This window comes from Bufo gargarizans, chromosome 3, assembly GCF_014858855.1.
Source record: "Bufo gargarizans isolate SCDJY-AF-19 chromosome 3, ASM1485885v1, whole genome shotgun sequence".
NCBI lineage: Eukaryota > Metazoa > Chordata > Amphibia > Anura > Bufonidae > Bufo > Bufo gargarizans.
Window position 1 is genome coordinate 559,312,696 of NC_058082.1, and position 27,163 is coordinate 559,339,858.

The following is a 27,163-nucleotide window of genomic DNA, read 5'->3' on the forward strand; positions in this document are numbered from 1 at the left end:
TGATTAGCGATCACAGACAAGCACTCCCTCCGCGGTTGGTTCCTGTCTGCACAGGGGCGCGAGATATGATAAAAAGCTGACGCGACTTTTAGAAAATTATTATAAACTCAACGCAAAAATATCTGCCAACTTCTTTACCAAAAAGGCTGTTACCCATAAGTGCTGGACTCGTCCGATCCTGCGAATGCTAAGCGGAGCCAATATGGCTGCCGTCCCAGATCCTGTGCAGTAACAGGCCAGACCACCCTCTACTCCTAAAATACAGACCCCCAAAAAAGACCTTCTAAATACAGACCCAGACCAGATGCAGTAATAAAGTCAGACACCTACTTAAATTCTGATACCAGACCCTCTAAATACAGACCCTAGAAAAGATCCCCTAAAGGCAGACCCCAGACCGGACTCCATTATCAAACACAGACCCTAGAGCAAACCGCTAAACAAATATAAATTCCAGAATGGACACCATAAACACAGACCATAGACCAGACCCCTAAACTAAATACAGATCCCAGACCAGACCTCCAAAACGAATACAGATCCCAGACCAGACCCCCTAAACTAATTCAGACCCCAGACCAGACCTCCTAAACTAATTCAGACCCCCTAAAGTAAGAGACCCCAGACAAGCCCCTCTAAACTAATACAAACCCCAGATCCCCTAAACTAATACAGACCGCAGACCACACCCCCTAAACTAATTCAGACCCCAGACCTCATTAAGTAATAGAGATCCCAGACCTCCTAAACTAATACAGACCAGAGAACAGTCCCTCTAAACTAATACAGACCCCAGACCAGACCCCCTTAACTAATATGTACCCCAGACCTTCTAAACTAATACAGACCCCAGACCAGACTTCCTAAAATAATTCAGACCCCAGATCGGACCCCTAAATTAGGACAGACCCCAGACTAGACTCACTAATCTAATGCAGATTCTAGATTGCACCCCTTAACAAATATAGATCCCAAATTCGACCCCATAAATATAGACCATAGACCAGACCCCAAAACTAAAACCCCACACCAAATCCCTAAACTAATACAGACCAAGGAGAAGACCCCTAATATAATAAAGATCCCCAGACCATACACTTAAACTAAGGCCTCAGGTACACAACTATTTAGCATTTTTTGACCCATTTATTTGGGGCCGCAAAAAATGCAGACAGCACACCGGCCGTATGTCCGACAAAAAAATTAAATAAAATAAAAATAAACACGTCCTATTCTTGTCCGTTTTGGAGACAAAAATAGGCGTTTTGACAATGGGGCGCACGGACAATGCAGGATACACACGGCTGGAATCCATATCTTGCGGATCCACGGTTTAGATCAAAGGGATGCAAGATAGACCAGAAATACTCCAAAGTAAATGCACCAAAAAGTCTGATGCCCCTAGTGGTGGTTCACAGAACTCACTCTAGTCCGCTCCCTCATCCTGCAGATGCTCGCTTTCTTCTTTTGGCTCTTATCCATTCTGCTCCTGGTTTGGCGAAATTCAATTACACGTCCATGATGAGCTGATTAGTAAGTGCACCCACCACAGCCCCGAGCAGCAAATATAATTTAATCTCATTTATTGAATATAAATCAATTGCACTTTTTTTTGTTCTTTATACAAAAACGTATTGCGAGATAATTAAAGCGGTGGCTTCAAAGATTTATCAATAGAGTCAATTAAAGGAATATTCCCGGGGACAGGCATTAGGCTAATGAAGGTTATTCCAGGCCTGGACTCCAAATACTCCCACGTGTGGAGATACATCATATCAGACAGATACTCGGTGCATTATGCTAAATGGTATGTGGGATGGGGATGGCATAGCATGGCGCCCAAGAGTAGCGGGGCCAGATCAGGCTAGCCCTATCCTTTACTGTGGGATGTAGGACCCTATGAAGGGATCTTCTCAACAATCACAAACTTTAGGGGAAACCCCCACCTCCAAATCATATGTGCCAGCTCTGCTGTACATTATATCCACCCTCATGCAGACAGTATCAGACACTGTATCTTCCCTCCCCTCTGCCAGTATCAGACACCAGTCCTCACCTCTGCCAGTATCAGATATCAGTCCTCACCTCTGCCAGTATCAGATACCAGTCCTCACCTCTGCCAGTATCAGACACCAGTCCTCCCCTCTGCCAGTATCAGATATCAGTCCTCCCCTCTGCCAGTATCAGACACCAGTCCTCACCTCTGCCAGTATCAGATATCAGTCCTCACCTCTGCCAGTATCAGACACCAGTCCTCCCCTCTGCCAGTATCAGACACCAGTCCTCACCTCTGCCAGTATCAGATATCAGTCCTCCCCTCTGCCAGTATCAAACACCAGTCCTCACCTCTGCCAGTATCAGACACCAGTCCTCACCTCTGCCAGTATCAGACACCAGTCCTCACCTCTGCCAGTATCAGACATCAGTCCTCACCTCTGCCAGTATCAGACATCAGTCCTCACCTCTGCCAGTATCAGACATCAGTCCTCACCTCTGCCAGTATAAGACACCAGTCCTCACCTCTGCCAGTATCAGATATCAGTCCTCACCTCTGCCAGTATCAGACACCAGTCCTCACCTCTGCCAGTATCAGACACCAGTCCTCACCTCTGCCAGTATCAGACACCAGTCCTCACCTCTGCCAGTATCAGACATCAGGCAGTATTATAGTAGTAATATCCTTGTACATAGGAGCAGTGTTATAGTAGTTATATTCCTGTACATAGGAGCAGTATTATAGTAGTTATATTCTTGTACATAGGAGCAGTATTATAGTAGTTATATTCTTGTACATAGGAGCAGTATTATAGTAGTTATATTATTGTACATAGGAGCAGTATTATAGTAGTTATATTCTTGTACATAGGAGCAGTATTATAGTAGTTATATTCTTGTACATAGGAGCAGTATTATAGTAGTTATATTCTTGTACATAGGAGCTGTATTATAGTAGTTATATTCTTGTACATAGGAGCAGTATTATAGTAGTTATATTCTTGTATATAGGAGCAGTATTATAGTAGTTATATTCTTGTACATAGCAGGCAGTATTATAGTAGTTATATTCTAGTACTTAGGAGCAGTATTATAGTAGTTATATTCTTGTACATAGGAGGCAGTATTATAGTAGTTATATTCTTGTACATAGGAGCAGTATTATAGTAGTTATATTCTTGTACATAGGAGGCAGTATTATAGTAGTTATATTCTTGTATATAGGAGCAGTATTATAGTAGTTATATTCTTGTACCTAGGAGCAGTATTATAGTAGTTATATTGTTGTACATAGGAGGCAGTATTATAGTAGTTATATTCTTGTACATAGGAGCAGTATTATAGTAGTTATATTCTTGTACATAGGAGCAGTATTATAGTAGTTATATTCTTGTACATAGGAGCAGTATTATAGTAGTTATATTCTTGTACATAGGAGGCAGTATTATAGTAGTTATATTTTTGTATATAGGAGCAGTATTATAGTAGTTATATTCTTGTACATAGGAGGCAGTATTATAGTAGTTATATTCTTGTACATAGGAGGCTGTATTATAGTAGTTATATTCTTGTACATAGGAGGCAGTACTATAGTAGTTATATTCTTGTACATAGAGGGAAGTATTATAGTAGTTTCTCAGAAGGTGAGCTAAAGATAAAAGAAATATATGACCTGTGCACAATCCTGAGACATAAAGAGAGAACGGTTATTTAGTGTAATCTATTGTATATTATGTCTTCACTATGTTATTTGCAGACGATTTTCTGTATTCTTGGTGTTCATTTTGGGTGGGGCTCATGATAATGGATTGCTGTTATTATAATACTGTACACAGGTTGTTCTGTACGTACCACTACTTCTAGTATCCCTAGACGGCTGAGACTACCTCCCACTTTCTGACACGTTCTATTGCTCCATTCATACAGTGAAGTCTGCAGAGCATTGTTACGGAGGAGAATCGTCATACTCTGCCACCACCGCACAGGGCAGCGATTTCCACAGAATGGGTGCAGCACGGGAGTGTCCTGCAGCAGGAAGTGAGTGGATGTAATACGGGAGGATGAGGGTGATAGTTCATCAGCTGCAGACGCTACATAATTAGTCTCTTTCCAATTAGGAGTAAAAAAACTTTGGTATAGATAGAACCTGCGTGTGGACCTTCCTGGCAGCTATTATGTCACCCAGCTTTCCCAGGAATTGATATAACAAAGAAACAGCAAAATCATTTTCCTGGGCAGTAGAGATGAGCGAATTTTATTTGGGTGCTTTGCCAAATTTCACATTCCATTCCATTTCATTGTATGTAGCGGGCGCAATGACGGGTAACGTCCTCCATCATTGAACCCTTCAGATGCTGCATTCATCACTGATCGCGGCATCTAGCATTAAAATTGAGGCCTTTCAAGGGTTTAAAAAAGAAATTACTATCTCACCCTATCCATTTGCTCGAAGAGAGGCCGTCGTGGCCATCTTGGTTGAAGAAGTCGTGGTTACGTAATTACGTCATCATGCCGGGCGGTCGGGGTGACGCCATCAAACGTCACCGCGAGCGGGAATGTGTGCTGTTTCTTCAATCAAGATGGCCGCGAAGCCTCTCCGCAAGCAAATAGATTCCTTACCAGGAATCACGCGGAAATTCGTGGCAAATCAAATTTTCCCTGAAATTCGGATTGAAGTCAATTCGTTTGACTTTGATTCGCTCAACACTACTGTGCACCGAACAGGCGAACAAGACACAGTGAAGACGGAATGGAGACCCTTATAAGAAACCCTTGAGACAGGAGGAATGAGGGGCGCTGCTCGCTGCGGGATGTAAAGGTCGCTGCGGCAGAGAGGCGAAGATTACAGGGAATCTAATAAAGGACGTCCAGAGGAACCTGCTAATGAGCGGAGATTAGGACCCTTTCCTGCATCTTAGAGGCCCTGGTAAAATGACGGAGATGCCACAGAACGTGAAGAAGCTATCGCTCTCCAAGGACGCTGCGCAAGTGGCTGCTTAATTAGGTAATGTCTAATCATCTGTCAGCTGGCGGCATGAAAATGGCAGCGCTCGGACGTCGTATCCCCCACACCCCCCATTGTGCCGTATGAACTGAGAGTCTATGATATCAGAGTAGTAACGTATAGGAGACGCAAGAAATACCGTAAATGTCCTCATGCACCGAGTATATAATGTCCTCATACACCGACCGTATAATGTCCTCATACACCGACCATGTAATGTCCTCATACACCGAGTATATAATGTCCTCATACACCGAGCATGTAATGTCCTCATACACCGACCATATAATGTCCTCATACACCGAGTATATAATGTCCTCATACACCGAGTATATAATGTCCTCATACACCGACCATGTAATGTTCTCATACACCGACCGTATAATGTCCTCATACACCGACCGTATAATGTCCTCATACACCGACCGTATAATGTCCTCATACACCGACCATGTAATGTCCTCATACACCGAGCATGTAATGTCCTCATACACCGAGCGTATAATGTCCTCATACACCGACCATGTAATGTCCTCATACACCGAGCGTATAATGTCCTCATACACCGAGCGTATAATGTCCTCATACACCGAGCATATAATGTTCTCATACACCGACCGTATAATGTCCTCATACACCGACCGTATAATGTCCTCATACACCGACCGTATAATGTCCTCATACACCGACCATGTAATGTCCTCATACACCGACCATGTAATGTCCTCATACACCGACCATGTAATGTCCTCATACACCGAGCGTATAATGTCCTCATACACCGAGCGTATAATGTCCTCATACACCGACCGTGTAATGTCCTCATACACCGACCATGTAATGTCCTCATACACCGACCATGTAATGTCCTCATACACCGACCATGTAATGTCCTCATACACCGACCATGTAATGTCCTCATACACCGACCATGTAATGTCCTCATACACCGACCATGTAATGTCCTCATACACCGACCATGTAATGTCCTCATACACCGACCATGTAATGTCCTCATACACCGACCATGTAATGTCCTCATACACCGACCATGTAATGTCCTCATACACCGACCATGTAATGTCCTCATACACCGACCATGTAATGTCCTCATACACCGACCATGTAATGTCCTCATACACCGACCATGTAATGTCCTCATACACCGACCATGTAATGTCCTCATACACCGACCATGTAATGTCCTCATACACCGAGCATGTAATGTCCTCATACACCGAGCATGTAATGTCCTCATACACCGACCATGTAATGTCCTCATACACCGACCATGTAATGTCCTCATACACCGACCATGTAATGTCCTCATACACCGACCATGTAATGTCCTCATACACCGACCATGTAATGTCCTCATACACCGACCATGTAATGTCCTCATACACCGACCATGTAATGTCCTCATACACCGACCATGTAATGTCCTCATACACCGACCATGTAATGTCCTCATACACCGACCATGTAATGTCCTCATACACCGAGCATGTAATGTCCTCATACACCGAGCATGTAATGTCCTCATACACCGACCATGTAATGTCCTCATACACCGACCATGTAATGTCCTCATACACCGACCATGTAATGTCCTCTACACCGACCATGTAATGTCCTCATACACCGACCATGTAATGTCCTCATACACCGACCATGTAATGTCCTCATACACCGACCATGTAATGTCCTCATACACCGACCATGTAATGTCCTCATACACCGACCATGTAATGTCCTCATACACCGACCATGTAATGTCCTCATACACCGACCATGTAATGTCCTCATACACCGACCATGTAATGTCCTCATACACCGGCATGTAATGTCCTCATACACCGAGCATGTAATGTCCTCATACACCGAGCATGTAATGTCCTCATACACCGAGCATGTAATGTCCTCATACACCGAGCATGTAATGTCCTCATACACCGAGCATGTAATGTCCTCATACACCGAGCATGTAATGTCCTCATACACCGAGCATGTAATGTCCTCATACACCGAGCATGTAATGTCCTCATACACCGAGCATGTAATGTCCTCATACACCGAGCATGTAATGTCCTCATACACCGAGCATGTAATGTCCTCATACACCGAGCATGTAATGTCCTCATACACCGAGCATGTAATGTCCTCATACACCGAGCATGTAATGTCCTCATACACCGAGCATGTAATGTCCTCATACACCGACCATGTAATGTCCTCATACACCGACCATGTAATGTCCTCATACACCGACCATGTAATGTCCTCATACACCGACCATGTAATGTCCTCATACACCGACCATGTAATGTCCTCATACACCGAGCATGTAATGTCCTCATACACCGAGCATGTAATGTCCTCATACACCGAGCATGTAATGTCCTCATACACCGAGCATGTAATGTCCTCATACACCGAGCATGTAATGTCCTCATACACCGAGCATGTAATGTCCTCATACACCGAGCATGTAATGTCCTCATACACCGAGCATGTAATGTCCTCATACACCGAGCATGTAATGTCCTCATACACCGAGCATGTAATGTCCTCATACACCGAGCATGTAATGTCCTCATACACCGAGCATGTAATGTCCTCATACACCGAGCATGTAATGTCCTCATACACCGAGCATGTAATGTCCTCATACACCGAGCATGTAATGTCCTCATACACCGAGCATGTAATGTCCTCATACACCGACCATGTAATGTCCTCATACACCGACCATGTAATGTCCTCATACACCGACCATGTAATGTCCTCATACACCGACCATGTAATGTCCTCATACACCGACCATGTAATGTCCTCATACACCGACCATGTAATGTCCTCATACACCGACCATGTAATGTCCTCATACACCGAGCATGTAATGTCCTCATACACCGAGCATGTAATGTCCTCATACACCGACCATGTAATGTCCTCATACACCGACCATGTAATGTCCTCATACACCGACCATGTAATGTCCTCATACACCGAGCATATAATGTCCTCATACACCGACCATATAATGTCCTCATACACCGAGCATATAATGTCCTCATACACCGAGCATGTAATGTCCTCATACACCGACCATATAATGTTCTCATACACCGACCATGTAATGTCCTCATACACCGACCATGTAATGTCCTCATACACCGACCATATAATGTCCTCATACACTTTGAGCCCAGAGGGAAAAAAAGCAGACTGGTTTAAAGGGCTTCTGTCAACCCACTAAACCGTTTTTTTTTTTTTTGTTAATATTAATCCCTACACTGCGAGCTCCCTGTACATATGCTAAATATTCATTTTTGTTCAGTAGATTTTGTTAAAAATCAAGTTTTATAATATGTAAATTACCTTGCTACCAGCAAGTAGGGCGGCTACTTGCTGGTAGCAGCCGCATCCTCCTCTCATCATGACGCCCCCTCCGCCGTTTGATTGACAGGGCCAGGGAACGGGATCGTTCTCTGCTGGCCCTGTTTGAATTCAAAATATCGCGCCTGCGCCGTACCTGTCTTTAATCGGCGCAGGCGCACTGAGAGGCGGCCGCTCCATCCTCAATGCGCCTGCGCCGATGACGTCACATGTACACCCGGCGCAGGCGCATTGAGGATGGAGCGGCCGAGAGAGCGGCCGCCTCTCAGTGCGCCTACGCCGATTAAAGACAGGTACGGCGCAGGCGCGATATTTTGAATTCAAACAGGGCCAGCAGAGAACGATCCCGTTCCCTGGCCCTGTCAATCAAACGGCGGAGGGGGCGTCATGATGAGAGGAGGATGCGGCTGCTACCAGCAAGTAGCCGCCCTACTTGCTGGTAGCAAGGTAATTTACATATTATAAAACTTGATTTTTAACAAAATCTACTGAACAAAAATGAATATTTAGCATATGTACAGGGAGCTTGCAGTGTAGGGATTAATATTAACCCAAAAAAAAAAAAAACGTTTAGTGGGCTGACAGAAGCCCTTTAAGAGCTCAATTTATACAAGCAGGCAAATAACGCGAGTTTGTGAGCATTCGCGTGTTTAAGTTAAAGTGTGTTTGTATTAAGTGTGTGACTTTAGATTACACGACTTCAGATTCAGGGACTTTAGGAGGGGACTACAGTAAGTTATATACTTATCACTGCACTATATTGTATTTTTCTCTTTCTTGCGTAATCCCCATTTAGTATGTGTTCCATTATTGACAGCGCCGTCCAGTGCACGTCTTGTCTAATGTACGCAGTCCTGGAACAGCCGTTTGAGGGTGCATATATTTGTTCAAAATGTGAGCAAATTGCCCGTTTGGAATCGCACGTCGTGTATCTAACAGGGCGAGTTTCAACACTGAGAGGCGTTGACAATTTGGAAAAGAGTTTGCTGCTCACTGAGCAAGCGCTCTATGCGGTAGATGTGGGGAAGGGTGGTAGCGAGGAGGCGGAGGAAAGTGAGGTAGCTAGCTGGGTAACAGAAAGCGGGGTAGAGTGCCAGAGAGGCTAGCCCTGATCTGTCACACCCCAACAAGTTTACACGTTTGGCAGATGAGGGGAATGCCAGCTCCGGTAAGCAGGGGACCAGGAGAGCAGGGCAGGCCAGACAGGTGCTGGTAGTGGGAGACTCCATTATTAGGGGAACAGATAGGGAAATCTGTCACAAAGACCGTGATCGCCGAACAGTGTGCTGTCTTCCTGGCGCTAGAGTTCGACACATCGTGGATCGAGTTGACAGATTACTGGGAGGGGCTGGAGAAGATCCAGCGGTCATGGTCCATATCGGAACCAATGACAAAGTTAGAGGTAGGTGGAAAGTCCTTAAAAAAGATTTTAGGGATTTAGGTCAAAAGCTTAGGGCAAGGACCTCAAAAGGTAGTATTTTCCAAAATACTACCTGTACCACGGGCCACACAAGAAAGGCAACGGGAGATTAGGGAGATTAACAAGTGGCTCAAGAACTGGTGTAGGAAGGAGGGGTTTGGGTTCCTGGAGAACTGGGCCGACTTCTCTATCGGATACAGGCTCTATCGCAGGGACGGGCTGCACCTCAATGGGGAAGAGGCAGCTGTGCTGGGGACCGGATGGCTAGAAGGTTGGAGGAGTGTTTAAACTAGGGACTGGGGGCTAATTACATTATAGGAGGGGAAGATAGTGCAGATAGAGACCGGGGGCGAGGTAGTGGGACTGGGGGAGGAATGGAAGGAGGGACTAGAACAGTTCAGAAGGAGAGGTGTAGGGTAATAAATATACATAAACCTCTCAAATGTATGTATACTAATGCCAGAAGCCTGACTAATAAACCGGGGAACTGGAATTAGTGACGTGTGAGGAGGACTATGATGTAGTGGGAATAACTGAGACACGGGTGGATGATAGCTATGACTGTTACAGTCTGAATTGAAAGGATCGCCAAAACCGGAGAGGGGGAGGGGTCTGCTTTTATGCAAAATCCGGTCTAAAGCCCACACTCCGAGAAGATATAAGTGAGGGACATGAACATGTGGAGTCACTGTGGGTAGAGATACATGGAGGCAAAAACAATAATAAAATATTAATAGGAGTTTATTATAAACCACCTAATATACCAGAGTCCACAGAAAATCTACTACTAAACGAGATAGACGAGGCGGCAAATCATAATGAGGTGGTAATTATGGGGAACTACGCAGATATAGACTGGGAAACTGAAACCTGTACATCTCAAATGAAACAGGTTCTTTGCAATAACCAAAGACAATTACCTTTCCCAACTGGTTCAGGACCCGACTAGAGGGACGGCCATACTGGACTTAGTATTACCCAATAGGCCTGACAGAACAACAGACGTGCAGGTCGGGGGACACCTGGGAAATAGTGACCATAAAGTAATAACCTTCCAATTATCATTCAAAAGAGCGTTTCTTTAGGGAGGAACAAAAATACCAAACTTCAAAAAAGCTAAATTTAGCCAACTAAGAGAGGCCATAGGCCTAACTAACTGGGACAAAGTCCTCAAAAATAAAAATACAGCCACAAAATGGGATATTTTTAAAAGCATCCTAAAATCTAATTGTGAGAGGTACATACCTTATAGAAATAAAAGGTTAAGGAACAAAAAGAAACCAATGTGGATAAATAGAACTGTAAAGAAAGCAATAAATGACAAAAAGAAAGCATATAAATCACTAAAACAGGAGGGTAGCGAATAAGCACTGAAAAACTATAAGGAAAAAAATAGAATATGTAAAAAAAACTAATAAAAACAGCCAAACTAGAGAACGAGAGATTAATTGCCAAAGAGAGTAAAACTCACCCTAAAATGTTCTTCAATTATATAAATGGTAAAAAGTATAAATCTGAAGGTGTCGGCTCTCTACAGAGTAATAAAGGGGGGAGTTGCAGAGAGTGATATGAGGAGAAAGCAAAGCTATTAAATATTTTTTTTCTCCCCTGTATTCACTGAAGAAAATAAACTGACAGATGAAATGCAGAATGTAAAAGTAAATTCCCCATTAAAAGTGTCCTGTCTGACCCAGAAAGAAGTACAGCGGCGTCTTAAAAAGATTAAAATAGACAAATCGCCAGGACCAGATGGCACCCCCCCCCCCATCCCCCCCCCCCGTATACTAAAATAATTAGGTAATGTCAGCCAGACCCTTACATCAGGCTGACATTACCTTATACTGACAGGGAGTGTTCCACAGGATTGGCGCATAGCAAATGTGGTGCCAATATTCAACAAGGGTCCAAAAACAGAGCCCGGAAACGATAGGCCAGTAGGTTTAACATCCGTGGTGGGTAAACTGTTTGAAGGTTTTCTAAGATATGCTATCTTGGAGCACCTCAATGAAAATAAGCAAATAACGCCATATCAGCATGGCTTCATGAGGGATCGGTCATGTCAAACTAATGTAATCAGTTTCTATGAGGAGGTAAGTTCTAGACTTGACAGCGGCGAATCAATGGATGTCATATATCTGGACTTCTCCAAAGCATTTGACACTGTACCACATGAAAGGTTAGTATATAAAATGAGAATGCTCGGCCTGGGAGAAAACGTCTGTATGTGGGTAAGTAACTGGCTGAGTGATAGAAAACAGAGGGTGGTTATTAGTGGTACATACTCAGATTGGGTCACTGTCACTAGTGGGGTACCTCAGGGGTCAGTATTGGGCCCTATTCTCTTCAATATATTTATGTGATTGACACAGAAGAGGACAGTATACTGTATATATACTACAGAGGACAGTATACTGTATATATACTACAGAGGACAGTATACTGCTACAGATGGATCTGGATAGATTGGAGGCTTGGGCAGATAAGTGGCAGATGAGGTTTAACACTGATAAATGTAAGGGTATGCACATGGGTAGGAATAATGCAAGTCACCCGTACATACTAAATGGTAAAACACTGGGTAACACTGACATGGAAAAGGACCTAGGAATTTTAGTGAACAGCAAACTAATCTGTAAAAACCAGTGTCAGGCAGCTGCTGCCAAGGCCAATAAGATGATGGGTTGCATCAGAAGGGGCATAGATGCCCGTGATGAGAACATAGTCCTACCACTTTACAAATCACTAGTCAGACCACACATGGAGTACTGTGTACAGTTCTGGGCTCCTGTGAACAAGGCAGACATAGCAGAGCTGGAGAGGGTTCAGAGGAGGGCAACTAAAGTAATAACTGGAATAGGTGGACTATTCACTTTAGAAAAAAGACGACTGAGGGGAGATCTAATTACTATGTATAAATATATCAGGGGTCAGTACAGAGATCACTCTCATCATCTATTTATCCCCAGGACTGTGACTGTGACGAGGGGACATCCTCTGCGTCTGGAGGAAAGAAGGTTTGTACACAAACATAGAAGAGGATTATTTACGGTAAGAGCAGTGAGACTATGGAACTCTCTGCCTGAGGAGGTGGTGATGGGGAGTTCACTAAAAGAGTTCACTAAAAATTCAATTTTTCCTCGGAGGATATGTCGGACCTTCTTAAAGCAGTAAGAACCACCATGGGGGTAGAAGACATTCAAAAGCCTCTCTCCATTCAGGAGAAAATGTTTGGGGGTCTGAGGTCCAAGAGAGCCAGAGTATTCCTGATTAACGAGAATATACGTGATATGGTCCTAGAAGAATGGTCAGAGTCTGAGAGGAGGCTAGGTATTTCCAGAGAACACAAAAGCCGTCTATTGTTTGATCTGGTTGAATCAAAATAATTTGATGAGATTCCCAAGATAGACGTACAGGTCGCCAAAGTAAATAAGAAAACCTCATTGCCCTTTGAGGACGCTCTCCAATTAAGAGATCCTATGGAAAGGAAAGCGGACGGCCTGTTTTGAAAATCTTGGGAAGCATCTATGTTTAGTATAAAATCCAACACTGCAGCGACCTCGGTAGCGAGATCCATGTTTCTCTAGTTGAACGAATTGGAATCCCATTTGAAAAAATATAACACCAAGAGAAGAGATAATAAATTCTATACCTCTCCTTAGGTCGGCAACAGCGTTCCTATCAGACGCTTTGGCCGAATCCATCATATTGTCAGCCAAGGATGCAGGTCTTTCCAATGCAGCACGGCAGACCCTCTGGATGAAATCCTGGTCTGGGGACAAAACATCAAAAATGAAATTATGCTCCCTTCCTTTTTCGGGGGAATATGTCTTTGGGCCGGTCCTAGACACAATCTTTGAGAAGGCCTCGGATAAAAAGAAGGGCTTCCCTGAAGATAGACCTTATAGGAGGAAAGCTCCCTTTCGTTCCTTTCAGGGCCAGGACAGATCCTACAAAGGGAAAGGAAAATCAGGCTGTTGGAGTTACCCCAAAGGGGGCAGAGGCAGGGGGTTTCTCCTTAATCACCAGATTAAACCCTCTGAGAAGCAATGACGCCAAAGTGGGGGGAAGACTGAAAGATTTCCTTGCGGACTGGGAAAAGGTAACATCAAACCCTTGGGCTCAGGAAATAGTCTGTGCAGGCTTTTAAGGTTTGCCGTAAAAGACCAGCTCGGCAGCATCGGCTACTTCCAATTTACTGCTCTTCCATTTGGGATTTCCTTGGCTTCCAAGGGGTGCTGTATACGGTGAGGTTCTATACTGCTCTACTGTATACTGTGAGGTGTTGTATACTGTGGGGTGCTGTATACTGTGGGCTGCTATACTGCTCTACTATGTACTGTGGGGTACTGTATACTATAGGGTTCTATACTGCATACTGTGGGGTACTGTATACTATAGGGTTCTATACTGCATACTGTGGGTTGCTGTATACTATAGGGTGCTATACTGCATACTGTGGGTTGCTGTATACTATAGGGTGCTATACTGCATACTGTGGGGTACTGTATAGTGTGGGGTGCTATACTGCATACTGTGGGTTGCTGTATACTATAGGGTGCTATACTGCATACTGTGTGGTGCTGTATACTATAGGGTGCTATACTGCATACTGTGGGTTGCTGTATACTATAGGGTGCTATACTGCATACTGTGTGGTGCTGTATACTATAGGGTGCTATACTGCATACTGTGGGTTGCTGTATACTATAGGGTGCTATACTGCATACTGTGGGGTGCTGGGGTGCACTGTAACGCTAGGGTGAGCCGAGCCCTGGTCTCCTTCCTGCAGAGCGGTGCCCACTTCCAGCCTGAGCCCAGCTGCCCAGAGCACTGATCCTGAGCCGCTGGAGTCTTCAGAACTGGAAGTATTTATAGTCATTCACTGTACTCTACCAGATGTGTGGATTTTGTGTGTGTGTGTTGTGGTGGAGGCCGTGATTGCCTGCTAAGGTGTGGGAAGGCGGGATCCAGGGGGCCCAAGTAAATTTTTGCTCAGGGTCCAATCAATATTAAAGACGGCCCTGATTGTACGGTATGCAGCCATATACTTCTTAAATCTGCAGGAGACAGATATCTTTATATACAAATGGGTACAGAACTCTATATAGGAGGGTGTCTGGGTTTGTTTGGCTGGTACAGTGCCTTGAAAAAGTATTCATACCCCATGAAATCTTCCACATTTTTTCACATTGCAGCCACAAACTTAAATGCATTTTTGGGGGGATTTTATGTGATAGCCCAACACATAGTAGCAAGTATGTGTGAAGCGCAAAGAAAATGATACATTGTTTTCATTTTTTTTTATAAATAGATAACCGTAAAGTGTGGCGTGCATTTGTATTCAGCCCCCTGTACTCGGATACACCTAAATAATATCCAGTGTGACCAATCACCTAATTAGTAGAGTCCACCTGTGTGTAATGTATTCTCAGTATAAGACCTCTTTTACACGAACGTGTGTCCCCCATGGCCGTGCTGCGGTCCGCAATGCACCAGCACCGACCGTGGGCCAGCCGCATGCAGATCATGACCCTATTCACTTGAATGGGTTCCCGGTCCCTCCGTTCCGCAAAAAGATAGAACAACGGAAGAACTGAACAGAATATCACAGAAGCACTCCGTAGTTCTGTTCCGCACCGCATCTCCGGATTGCCGGACCCATTCAGTAAATGGGTCCGCATCCGTGATGCGGAATGCACACGCCCAGTGCCCCGTGCATTGCAGGCCGTGATACGGCCATGGGTGACACACGGTCGTGTGAAAGAGGCCTAACACCAGCTGTTCTGTGAAGGCTTCATTGGTTTGTTAGAGAACATTAATAATCAAACAGAATCATAATAACTAAGGAACACACCAGACAGGTCAGGGATAAAGTTGTGGAGAAGTGTAAAGCAGGATTAGGTTATAAAAAAATAAATATCTCAAGCTCAGAACATCTCATGGAACAGTGTTCAATCCATCATCTGAAAATGGAAGGAGTATGGCACAACTGCAAACCTACCAAGACATGGCCGTCCACCTAAACTGACAGCACAGGCAAGAAGAGAAATAATTAGAGAAGCAGCCAAGAGGCCTATGGTCACTGTGGAGGATCTCTGCAGCTCAAGTGGGAGAATCTGTCCACAGGACAACTATTAGTCTCGACAAATCCAGCTTTTATGGAAGAGTGGCAAGAAGAAGCCATAAGAAGTCCCACTTGCATTTTGCCAGAAGCCATCTAGGGGACAGATGAGACCAAAGTGGAACTTTCTGGACTAAATAAAAAAGGCTATGTGTGGTGGAAAACTAACAGTGCACATCACCCTGAACTCCGCATCCAAACTGTGACACATGGCGGTGGCAGCATTATGCTGGGGGGAGGCTTTTCTTCATCAGGGACAGGGAAGCTGGACAGAGTTGGGAAGATGAATGGAGCTAAATACAGGCCAATCTTGGAGGAAGACCTTTTAGAGGCTGCAAAAGACTTGAGACTGGGGCAGAGGTTCGCCTTCCATCAAGACAACGACCCTCAACATCCAGCAAGAGCTACAGTGGAAGGGCTCAGATCAAAGCATATTCATGTGTTAGAACGACTTAGTCATAGTCCAGACCTAAATCCCCATGAGAATCTCCATCCAATCTGACCGAGCGCGAGCTCTTGTGCCAAAGAAGAATGGGCAAAAAATTTTGACTCAGATCGGACTCCTCAACATCAATAAGCCTCAGATTGGACCTATCAGACTCATATCGGACCCGCAATCAAACCCTATCAGCCTCAGATCACACCCCCAACCCCAGATCGGACCCCCATCAGTCCTCTGATCAGACGATTAACATTTTTTAAAAGACTTTATAAAAAAATTTGAAGTGTTTCTCTGATAAAAAAAAAAAAGTCTCTCAATGCTCGATATCTAAAAGTCCATAATTCTGCCTGATCCATAAGGGGTTAATCCCGGTAACACTGCGCAGTGATACAATGTATGACAGGGGAGGTGTTACATTGTGACCACCATGGCAGCTCCTGGGTGGTGGACTCTCGCTCTGCGGTGGAAGCGATTAGCGCGCTCTCCGCTCCCTGGGCCAGAAGCTATATTCCATTCTAGCTAATTAAGCTGGCGACATTAACCCTTTGCCTTTAGGCCGGTGGCAGTTGTGCTGACTAAGATCCAGGCTCATCACCATCGAGCGGAGCTGCTTGTAGCTCTTATTGAGTAGGTGTCACTGTCTTCAATGGTCCTTAACCACATAAGTCATTACTGAGCAGACTCCTAAATTACCAAACCAATTAAGAGAAGCAGCGTGGCCCGGGCAGGAGGAAAGTGCCCCCCGAGGGCTCCCGGCCCGTAAATCACGGAAAGCAGAGCAGATTGTGGAGGTAAATCCTACTGTAACATCCTCCTACTGTAGGACAACTCGCTCCCCAGAAATCACAACAACGCCAGGGAGTGACATCACCTGTACCCCAAGTGTCAGTGACATCACCCTGTATCCCAAGTGTCAGTGTCATTATCCTGTACCCCAAGTGTCAGTGACATCACCTGTACCCCGAGTGTCAGTGTCACTATCCTGTACCCCAAGTGTCAGTGACATCATCCTGTACCCCGAATGTCAGTGACATCAGCTGTACCCCAAGTGTCAGTGACATCACCCTGTACCCCAAGTGTCACTATCCTGTATCCCGAGTGTCAGTGTCATTATCCTGTACCCCGAGTGTCAGTGTCATTATCCTGCACCCCAAGTGTCACTATCCTGCACCCCAAGTGTCAGTGACATCACCCTGTACCCCAAGTGTCACTATCCTGTATCCCGAGTGTCAGTGTCATTATCCTGTACCCCAAGTGTCAGTGTCACTATCCTGTACCCCAAGTGTCAGTGTCACTATCCTGTACCCCAAGTGTCACTATCCTGTACCCCAAGTGTCAGTGTCATTATCCTGTACCCCAAGTGTCAGTGTTATTATCCTGTACCCCGAGTGTCAGTGTCACTATCCTGTACCCCAAGTGTCAGTGTCATTATCCTGTACCCCGAGTGTCAGTGTCATTATCCTGTACCCCAAGTGTCAGTGTCATTATCCTGTACCCCAAGTGTCAGTGTTATTATCCTGTACCCCGAGTGTCAGTGTCACTATCCTGTACCCCAAGTGTCAGTGTCATTATCCTGTACCCCGAGTGTCAGTGTCACTATCCTGTACCCCGAGTGTCAGTGTCATTATCCTGTACCCCGAGTGTCAGTGTCATCATCCTGTACCCCGAGTGTCAGTGACATCACCCTGTACTCCAAGTGTCATTATCCTGCACCCCAAGTGTCAGTGTCATTATCCTGTACCCCGAGTGTCAGTGTCATCACCCTGCACCCCGAGTGTCAGTGTCATCACCCTGCACCCCGAGTGTCAGTGTCATCATCCTGTACCCCGAGTGTCAGTGACATCACCCTGTACCCCAAGTGTCAGTGACATCACCCTGTACCCCAAGTGTCAGTGACATCACCCTGTACCCCAAGTGTCACTATCCTGTACCCCAAGTGTCAGTGACATCACCCTGTACCCCAAGTGTCACTATCCTGTACCCCAAGTGTCAGTGACATTACCCTGTACCCCAAGTGTCATTATTCTGTACCCCAAGTGTCAGTGTCATTATCCTGTACCCCAAGTGTCAGTGACATCAACCTGTACCCCAAGTGTCAGTGACATCACCCTGTACCCCAAGTGTCACTATCCTGTACCCCAAGTGTCAGTGACATCACCCTGTACCCCAAGTGTCATTATCCTGTACCCCGAGTGTCAGTGACATCACCCTGTACCCCAAGTGTCAATGATATCACCCTGTACCCCAAGTGTCACTATCCTGTACCCCAAGTGTCAGTGACATCACCCTGTACCCCAAGTGTCATTATTCTGTACCCCAAGTGTCACTATCCTGTACCCCAAGTGTCAGTGACATCACCCTGTACCCCAAGTGTCAGTGTCATTATCCTGTACCCCAAGTGTCAGTGTCATTATCCTGTACCCCAAGTGTCACTATCCTGTACCCCAAGTGTCACTATCCTGTACCCCAAGTGTCAGTGTCATTATCCTGTACCCCAAGTGTCACTATCCTGTACCCCAAGTGTCACTATCCTGTACCCCAAGTGTCAGTGTCACTATCCTGTACCCCAAGTGTCAGTGTCACTATCCTGTACCCCAAGTGTCACTATCCTGTACCCCAAGTGTCACTATCCTGTACCCCGAGTGTCAGTGTCACTATCCTGTACCCCGAGTGTCAGTGTCACTATCCTGTACCCCAAGTGTCAGTGTCACTATCCTGTACCCCAAGTGTCATTATCCTGTACCCCAAGTGTCAGTGTCACTATCCTGTACCCCAAGTGTCATTATCCTGTACCCCAAGTGTCAGTGTCACTATCCTGTACCCCGAGTGTCAGTGTCACTATCCTGTACCCCGAGTGTCAGTGTCATTATCCTGTACCCCAAGTGTCAGTGTCATTATCCTGTACCCCAAGTGTCAGTGTCATTATCCTGTACCCCAAGTGTCAGTGTCATTATCCTGTACCCCAAGTGTCAGTGTCATTATCCTGTACCCCAAGTGTCAGTGTCATTATCCTGTACCCCGAGTCTCAGTGTCATTATCCTGTACCCCAAGTATCAGTGTCATTATCCTGTACCCCAAGTGTCCATGTCATTATCCTGTACCCCAAGTGTCAGTGCCATTATCCTGTACCCCAAGTGTCAGTGTCATTATCCTGTACCCCAAGTGTCAGTGTCATTATCCTGTACCCCAAGTGTCAGTGCCATTATCCTGTACCCCAAGTGTCAGTGTCATTATCCTGTACCCCAAGTGTCAGTGTCATTATCCTGTACCCCAAGTGTCAGTGTCATTATCCTGTACCCCAAGTGTCAGTGTGTCATTATCCTGTACCCCAAGTGTCAGTGTCATTATCCTGTACCCCGAGTGTCAGTGTCATTATCCTGTACCCAGAGTGTCAGTGTCATTATCCTGTACCCCGAGTGTAAGTGTCATTATCCTGTACCCCAAGTGTCAGTGTCATTATCCTGTACCCCGAGTGTCAGTGTCATTATCCTGTTCCCCAAGTGTCAGCGTCATTATCCTGTACCCCGAGTGTCAGTGTCATTATCCTGTACCCCGAGTGTCAGTGTCATTATCCTGCGCAGACCGGAAGGACTAATCCGGCATTGCGGTATTTTGAATGCCGCATCCGGCACTAATACATTCCTATGGAAATAAATGCCGGATCCGGCGTTCAGGCAAGTGTTCATTTTTTGGGCCGGAGATAAAACGGTAGCATGCTGCGGTATTATCTCCGTCCTGATCAGTCAAAAAGACTGAACTGAAGACATCCTGATGCATCCTGAACGGATCGCTCTCCATTTAGAATGCATTAGGATAAAACTGATCAGTTATTCTCCGGTATTGAGCCCCTAGGACGGAACTCAGCGCCGGAAAAGAAAACCGCTAGTGTGAACGTAGCCTTATTTGGGTTTGTGCTCTGAACTCTTCCTGTCTCCATCTATAGGGTTAATCACTTGTGATATTCCAGTAGTTCAGCCCTGCTCCATCACATCCATACATTTTGCAGTGAGATTTCTAGTCGACCACCAGTACAGACCACGTTTTCCCATATAGACAGGTGTCCGTCTCTCCTGTGACCCGCCGAGCACTGATGTAATAGGCGAGTCTCTGAAAAGATTACCTTCACGGTTATAAAAATCCGCTGACTTGCATTGTCTATAATATCTGTGCAGAATCTTCAGTGTATCTCGTGAGCCCCGGCTTCACACTGCTGTTCCCTGCTTGTAAGAGGAGAAGACTATCACAGGCAGGAGGCAGGAGAGACGGGCTGAAGCTGCAGCCACAGGAATACACCGAGACCCTGAGAACAGCACTTCTGTGTCACTGCAGGTGGCCCCAGGGCGGCCGTATCCTCCTCTTCATACACGGGTGGCCATTCCTTGGAATGGGAATTGTATAATTGCACAGCCGCCTTGCAGGGACCACACAGAGCTTCCTGCTGAGACAGCAGCTGATTGGTGGAGATTACAGAAGCCACGCCCACCGCGATCTGACCTCATTCTAAGAAGTGGTGTCCAGGTTATGAGTCAGTTACACCGACAGACCGTATAGAACAGCTCAACGTACACTGAAGAGAGCAGATCCGTCAACAGCAGCAAAACAATAAAATAAGCCAGCGCAGGGGAGGGGCAGACAGGACAGCGCAGGGGAGGGGCAGACAGGACAGCGCAGGGGAGGGGCAGACAGGACAGCGCAGGGGAGGGGCAGACAGGACAGCGCAGGGGAGGGGCAGACAGGACAGCGCAGGGGAGGGGCAGACAGGACAGCGCAGGGGAGGGGCAGACAGGACAGCGCAGGGGAGGGGCAGACAGGACAGCGCAGGGGAGGGGCAGACAGGACAGCGCAGGGGAGGGGCAGACAGGACAGCGCAGGGGAGGGGCAGACAGGACAGCGCAGGGGGGGGCAGACAGGACAGCGCAGGGGGGGGCAGACAGGACAGCGCAGGGGAGGGGCAGACAGGACAGCGCGGGGGGGGGGCAGACAGGACAGCGCGGGGGGGGGCAGACAGGACAGCGCAGGGGAGGGGCAGACAGGACAGCGCAGGGGAGGGGCAGACAGGACAGCGCAGGGGAGGGGCAGACAGGACAGCGCAGGGGAGGGGCAGACAGGACAGCGCAGGGGAGGGGCAGACAGGACAGCGCAGGGGAGGGGCAGACAGGACAGCGCAGGGGAGGGGCAGACAGGACAGCGCAGGGGAGGGGCAGACAGGACAGCGCAGGGGAGGGGCAGACAGGACAGCGCAGGGGAGGGGCAGACAGGACAGCGCAGGGGAGGGCAGACAGGACAGCGCAGGGGAGGGGCAGACAGGACAGCGCAGGGGAGGGGCAGACAGGACAGCGCAGGGGAGGGGCAGACAGGACAGCGCAGGGGAGGGGCAGACAGGACAGCGCAGGGGAGGGGCAGACAGGACAGCGCAGGGGAGGACAGCGCAGGGGAGGGGCAGACAGGACAGCGCAGGGGAGGGGCAGACAGGACAGCGCAGGGGAGGGGCAGACAGGACAGCGCAGGGGAGGGGCAGACAGGACAGCGCAGGGGGGGGCAGACAGGACAGCGCAGGGGAGGGGCAGACAGGACAGCGCGGGGGGGGGGCAGACAGGACAGCGCGGGGGGGGGCAGACAGGACAGCGCGGGGGGGGGCAGACAGGACAGCGCAGGGGGGGGCAGACAGGACAGCGCAGGGGAGGGGCAGACAGGACAGCGCAGGGGAGGGGCAGACAGGACAGCGCAGGGGAGGGGCAGACAGGACAGCGCAGGGGAGGGGCAGACAGGACAGCGCAGGGGAGGGGCAGACAGGACAGCGCAGGGGAGGGGCAGACAGGACAGCGCAGGGGAGGGGCAGACAGGACAGCGCAGGGGGGGGCAGACAGGACAGCGCAGGGGGGGGCAGACCAGGACAGCGCAGGGGAGGGGCAGACAGGACAGCGCGGGGGGGGGGGCAGACAGGACAGCGCGGGGGGGGGCAGACAGGACAGCGCAGGGGAGGGGCAGACAGGACAGCGCAGGGGAGGGGCAGACAGGACAGCGCAGGGGAGGGGCAGACAGGACAGCGCAGGGGAGGGGCAGACAGGACAGCGCAGGGGAGGGGCAGACAGGACAGCGCAGGGGAGGGGCAGACAGGACAGCGCAGGGGAGGGGCAGACAGGACAGCGCAGGGGAGGGGCAGACAGGACAGCGCAGGGGAGGGGCAGACAGGACAGCGCAGGGGAGGGGCAGACAGGACAGCGCAGGGGAGGGGCAGACAGGACAGCGCAGGGGAGGGGCAGACAGGACAGCGCAGGGGAGGGGCAGACAGGACAGCGCAGGGGAGGGGCAGACAGGACAGCGCAGGGGAGGGGCAGACAGGACAGCGCAGGGGGGGGCAGACAGGACAGCGCAGGGGGGGGCAGACAGGACAGCGCAGGGGAGGGGCAGACAGGACAGCGCGGGGGGGGGCAGACAGGACAGCGCGGGGGGGGGCAGACAGGACAGCGCAGGGGGGGGCAGACAGGACAGCGCAGGGGGGGGCAGACAGGACAGCGCAGGGGGGGGCAGACAGGACAGCGCAGGGGGGGGGCAGACAGGACAGCGCAGGGGAGGGGCAGACAGGACAGCGCAGGGGAGGGGCAGACAGGACAGCGCAGGGGAGGGGCAGACAGGACAGCGCAGGGGAGGCAGACAGGACAGCGCAGGGGGGGGCGGACAGGGGGGGGCAGAAGTGGTCAATACTCTGCAGCAATATCTATCTATCCATCTGTCCATCCACCTCCACATGTAGATAACACAACCCCCCCCTCATGCATTAGATGTGACCTCTGGGCTGCAGTGCTGGGGCCCCGTCCTGTGGGGCCCCCACTCGCAGGCGGCACTTACCTCTCAGAGCGGTGACTGCGCCCAGGACCAGGCAGATCCCCCAGGATCCCGACCCCCTCCTCATCCTGCGGGGGGCACCTGGAGGGGGGTCCCCGAAAAACTCCAACACTCCTAAATCCAGCGGAGCAATCCACAGCGCATGGGTGAGGAGCCCGCCGGCCAGGGCTGGGATCCACTGGATCCCGGGAATCAAGCAGGATCCTGCGCCAACTCCAGGGAGGATGCGACACCCGATCACCCGCTGCGGGGCACCCGGGCTGAGCTCATCGGCTGAGGGTGCCAAAGATGAGATCACTGCAAGGGGCTGGACGTGGCCCTCGGTTGGGGGCCCCTACCCAAGGAGAGATTAACCCTTGCAAGGCTGCGGCTGGGCATGCACAGGAAGGTCAGGGGGCGCTGCTCCTAGGTCAGGAGGAGGATTAACCCTTGCAGGGCTGCGGCTGAGGATGCACAGGGTTAACCCTTGGCAGGAGGGGTGCAGACAGCAGCTCCGGTGACAGAAAGCTCCTGGCGGCTCCGGGCAGGGCTGCGGCTGGGCATGCACCGGGCGGGCAGGGAGGCGGCAGCCGGCAGTCTGGCCCTGTGCTGGGCACTGCTGTCTCCAGAGTGTCCGCTCCACACGTGTTCCCTCCTTCTCCCCTCTCCCTCCATTGACAGAGCCGTCTCCGAGCAACCCGAGGACGCCGCCGCCCCCGCCTGCCCGGACGGACGGGGCTCAGCCTGACATTAGTCCTATTTTAATTTTTGCCGTAAGTTACGGCGCCCTCTGGCGGTGAGATGCGGTAGTTGCATCTGTGAGCTGGGATGCGGCAGCGGGACAGTGCTGCGGATGTGCGGGACTGTGGATGGGCTGCGGGACGGGTGTGTTACCGGGTGTGCGCAGTATACAGGGTGTCCTGCATAGTATACAGTACAGGGGGCTCTGCATAGTGTACAGTACAGGGTGCTCTGCATAGTATACAGTACAGGGTGCTCTGCATAGTGTACAGTACTGGGTGCTCTGCATAGTATACAGTACAGGGTGCTCTGCATAGTGTACAGTACAGGGTGCTCTGCATAGTATACAGTACAGGGTGCTCTGCATAGTGTACAGTACAGGGTGCTCTGCATAGTATACAGTACAGGGTGCTCTGCATAGTATACAGTACGGGGTGCTCTGCATAGTGTACAGTACAGAGTGCTCTGCATAGTATACAGTACAGGGGGCTCTGCATAGTGTACAGTACAGGGTGCTCTGCATAGTGTACAGTACAGGGTGCTCTGCATAGTGTACAGTACTGGGTGCTCTGCATAGTATACAGTACAGGGTGCTCTGCATAGTGTACAGTACAGGGTGCTCTGCATAGTATACAGTACAGGGTGCTCTGCATAGTATACAGTACAGGGTGCTCTGCATAGTGTACAGTACAGGGTGCTCTGCATAGTGTACAGTACAGGGTGTCCTGCATAGTGTACAGTACAGGGTGCTCTGCATAGTGTACAGTACAGGGTGTCCTGCATAGTGTACAGTACAGGGTGCTCTGCATAGTGTACAGTACGGGTGCTCTGCATAGTGTACAGTACGGGGTGCTCTGCATAGTATACAGTACGGGGTGCTCTGCATAGTATACAGTACAGGGTGATCTGCATAGTATACAGTACAGGGTGCTCTGCATAGTATACAGTACAGGGTGCTCTGCATAGTATACAGTACAGGGTGCTCTGCATAGTATACAGTACAGGGTGCTCTGCATAGTGTACAGTACAGGGTGATCTGCATAGTGTACAGTACAGGGTGTCCTGCATAGTATACAGTACAGGGTGCTCTGCATAGTATACAGTACAGGGTGTCCTGCATAGTATACAGTACAGGGTGCTCTGCATAGTATACAGTACAGGGTGCTCTGCATAGTGTACAGTACAGGGTGCTCTGCATAGTATACAGTACAGGGTGCTCTGCATAGTATACAGTACAGGGTGCTCTGCATAGTATACAGTACAGGGTGCTCTGCATAGTGTACAGTACAGGGTGCTCTGGCATAGTATACAGTACAGGGTGCTCTGCATAGTGTACAGTACAGGGTGCTCTGCATAGTGTACAGTACAGGGTGCTCTGCATAGTGTACAGTACAGGGTGCTCTGCATAGTGTACAGTACAGGGTGCTCTGCATAGTATACAGTACAGGGTGCTCTGCATAGTATACAGTACAGGGTGCTCTGCATAGTATACAGTACAGGGTGTCCTGCATAGTGTACAGTACAGGGTGTCCTGCATAGTGTACAGTACAGGGTGCTCTGCATAGTGATACAGTACAGGGTGCTCTGCATAGTATACAGTACAGGGTGCTCTGCATAGTATACAGTACAGGGTGCTCTGCATAGTATACAGTACAGGGTGCTCTGCATAGTAGTACAGTACAGGGTGCTCTGCATAGTATACAGTACAGGGTGCTCTGCATAGTATACAGTACAGGGTGCTCCTGCATAGTATACAGTACAGGTGTCCTGCAAAGTATACAGTACAGGGTGCTCTGCATAGTAGTACAGTACAGGGTTGCTCATGCATAGTATACAGTACAGGGTACTCTGCATAGTATACAGTACAGGGTGCTCTGCATAGTATACAGTACAGGGTGCTCTGCATAGTATACAGTACAGGTACAGGGGTGCTCTGCATATGTATACAGTACAGGGTGCTCTGCATAGTGTACAGTACAGGGTGCTCTGCATAGTATACAGTGCAGGGTGTCTGCAAGTATACAGTACAGGGTGCTCTGCATAGTGTACAGTACAGGGTGCTCTGCATAGTATACAGTACAGGGTGCTCTGCATAGTGTACAGTACAGGGTGCTTCTGCATAGTATACAGTACAGGGTGCTCTGCATAGTATACAGTACAGGGTGTCCTGCAAGTCTTACAGTACAGGGTGCTTGCATAGTACGTTACAGGGTGCTCAGCATAGTATCAGTACAGGGTGCTCTGCATAGTATACAGTACGGGCTGCTCTGCATAGTATACAGTACAGGGTGCTCTGCATAGTATACAGTACAGGGTGCTCTGCATAGTGTACAGTACGGGGTGCTCTGCATAGTGTACCGTACGGGTGCTCTGCATAGGTACAGTACAGGGTGCTCTGCATAGTGTACAGTACAGGGTGCTCTGCATAGTATACAGTACAGGGTGCTCTGCATAGTATACAGTACAGGGTGCTCTGCATAGTGTACAGTACAGGGTGCTGCATAGTATACAGTACAGGGTGCTCTGCATAGTGTACAGTACAGGGTGCTCTGCATAGTATACAGTACAGGGTGCTCTGCATAGTATACAGTACAGGGTGTCTGCAAGTATACAGTACAGGGTGCTCTGCATAGTGTACAGTACAGGGTGCTCCATAGTATAGTACAGGGTCTCTGCATAGTATACAGTACAGGGTGCTCTGCATAGTATACAGTACAGGGTGCTCTGCATAGTGTACAGTACAGGGTGCTCTGCATAGTGTACAGTACAGGGTGCTCTGCATAGTATACAGTACAGGGTGCTCTGCATAGTATACAGTACAGGGTGCTCTGCATAGTATACAGTACAGGGTGCTCTGCATAGTATACAGTACAGGGTGCTCTGCATAGTATACAGTACAGGGTGCTCTGCATAGTACAGTACAGGGTGATCTGCATAGTATACAGTACAGGGTGTCTGCATAGTATACAGTACAGGGTGCTCTGCATAGTATACAGTACAGGGTGCTCTGCATAGTACAGTACAGGGTGCTCTGCATAGTATACAGTACAGGGTGCTCTGCATAGTGTACACAGGGTGCTCTGCATAGTATACAGTACAGGGTGCTCTGCATAGTATACAGTACAGGGTGCTCTGCATAGTATACAGTACAGGGTGCTCTGCATAGTGTACAGTACAGGGTGCTCTGCATAGTATACAGTACAGGGTGCTCTG

General features: G+C 48.6%; 1 protein-coding gene across 1 annotated transcript in view; it reads right to left on the minus strand.

Annotated features, from left to right (window-relative positions):
- IGSF11 (immunoglobulin superfamily member 11) overlaps positions 1-23,856 on the minus strand; it is a 231,983-nt gene extending 208,127 nt beyond the window's left edge. Inside the window, exon 1 of the mRNA XM_044287434.1 lies at positions 23,234-23,856. Coding sequence (XP_044143369.1) covers positions 23,234-23,297 — 64 coding nt within the window. The 5' untranslated portion in view covers positions 23,298-23,856. The remainder of the gene's footprint in view (positions 1-23,233) is intronic.
- Positions 23,857-27,163: the final 3,307 nt, after the last annotated feature.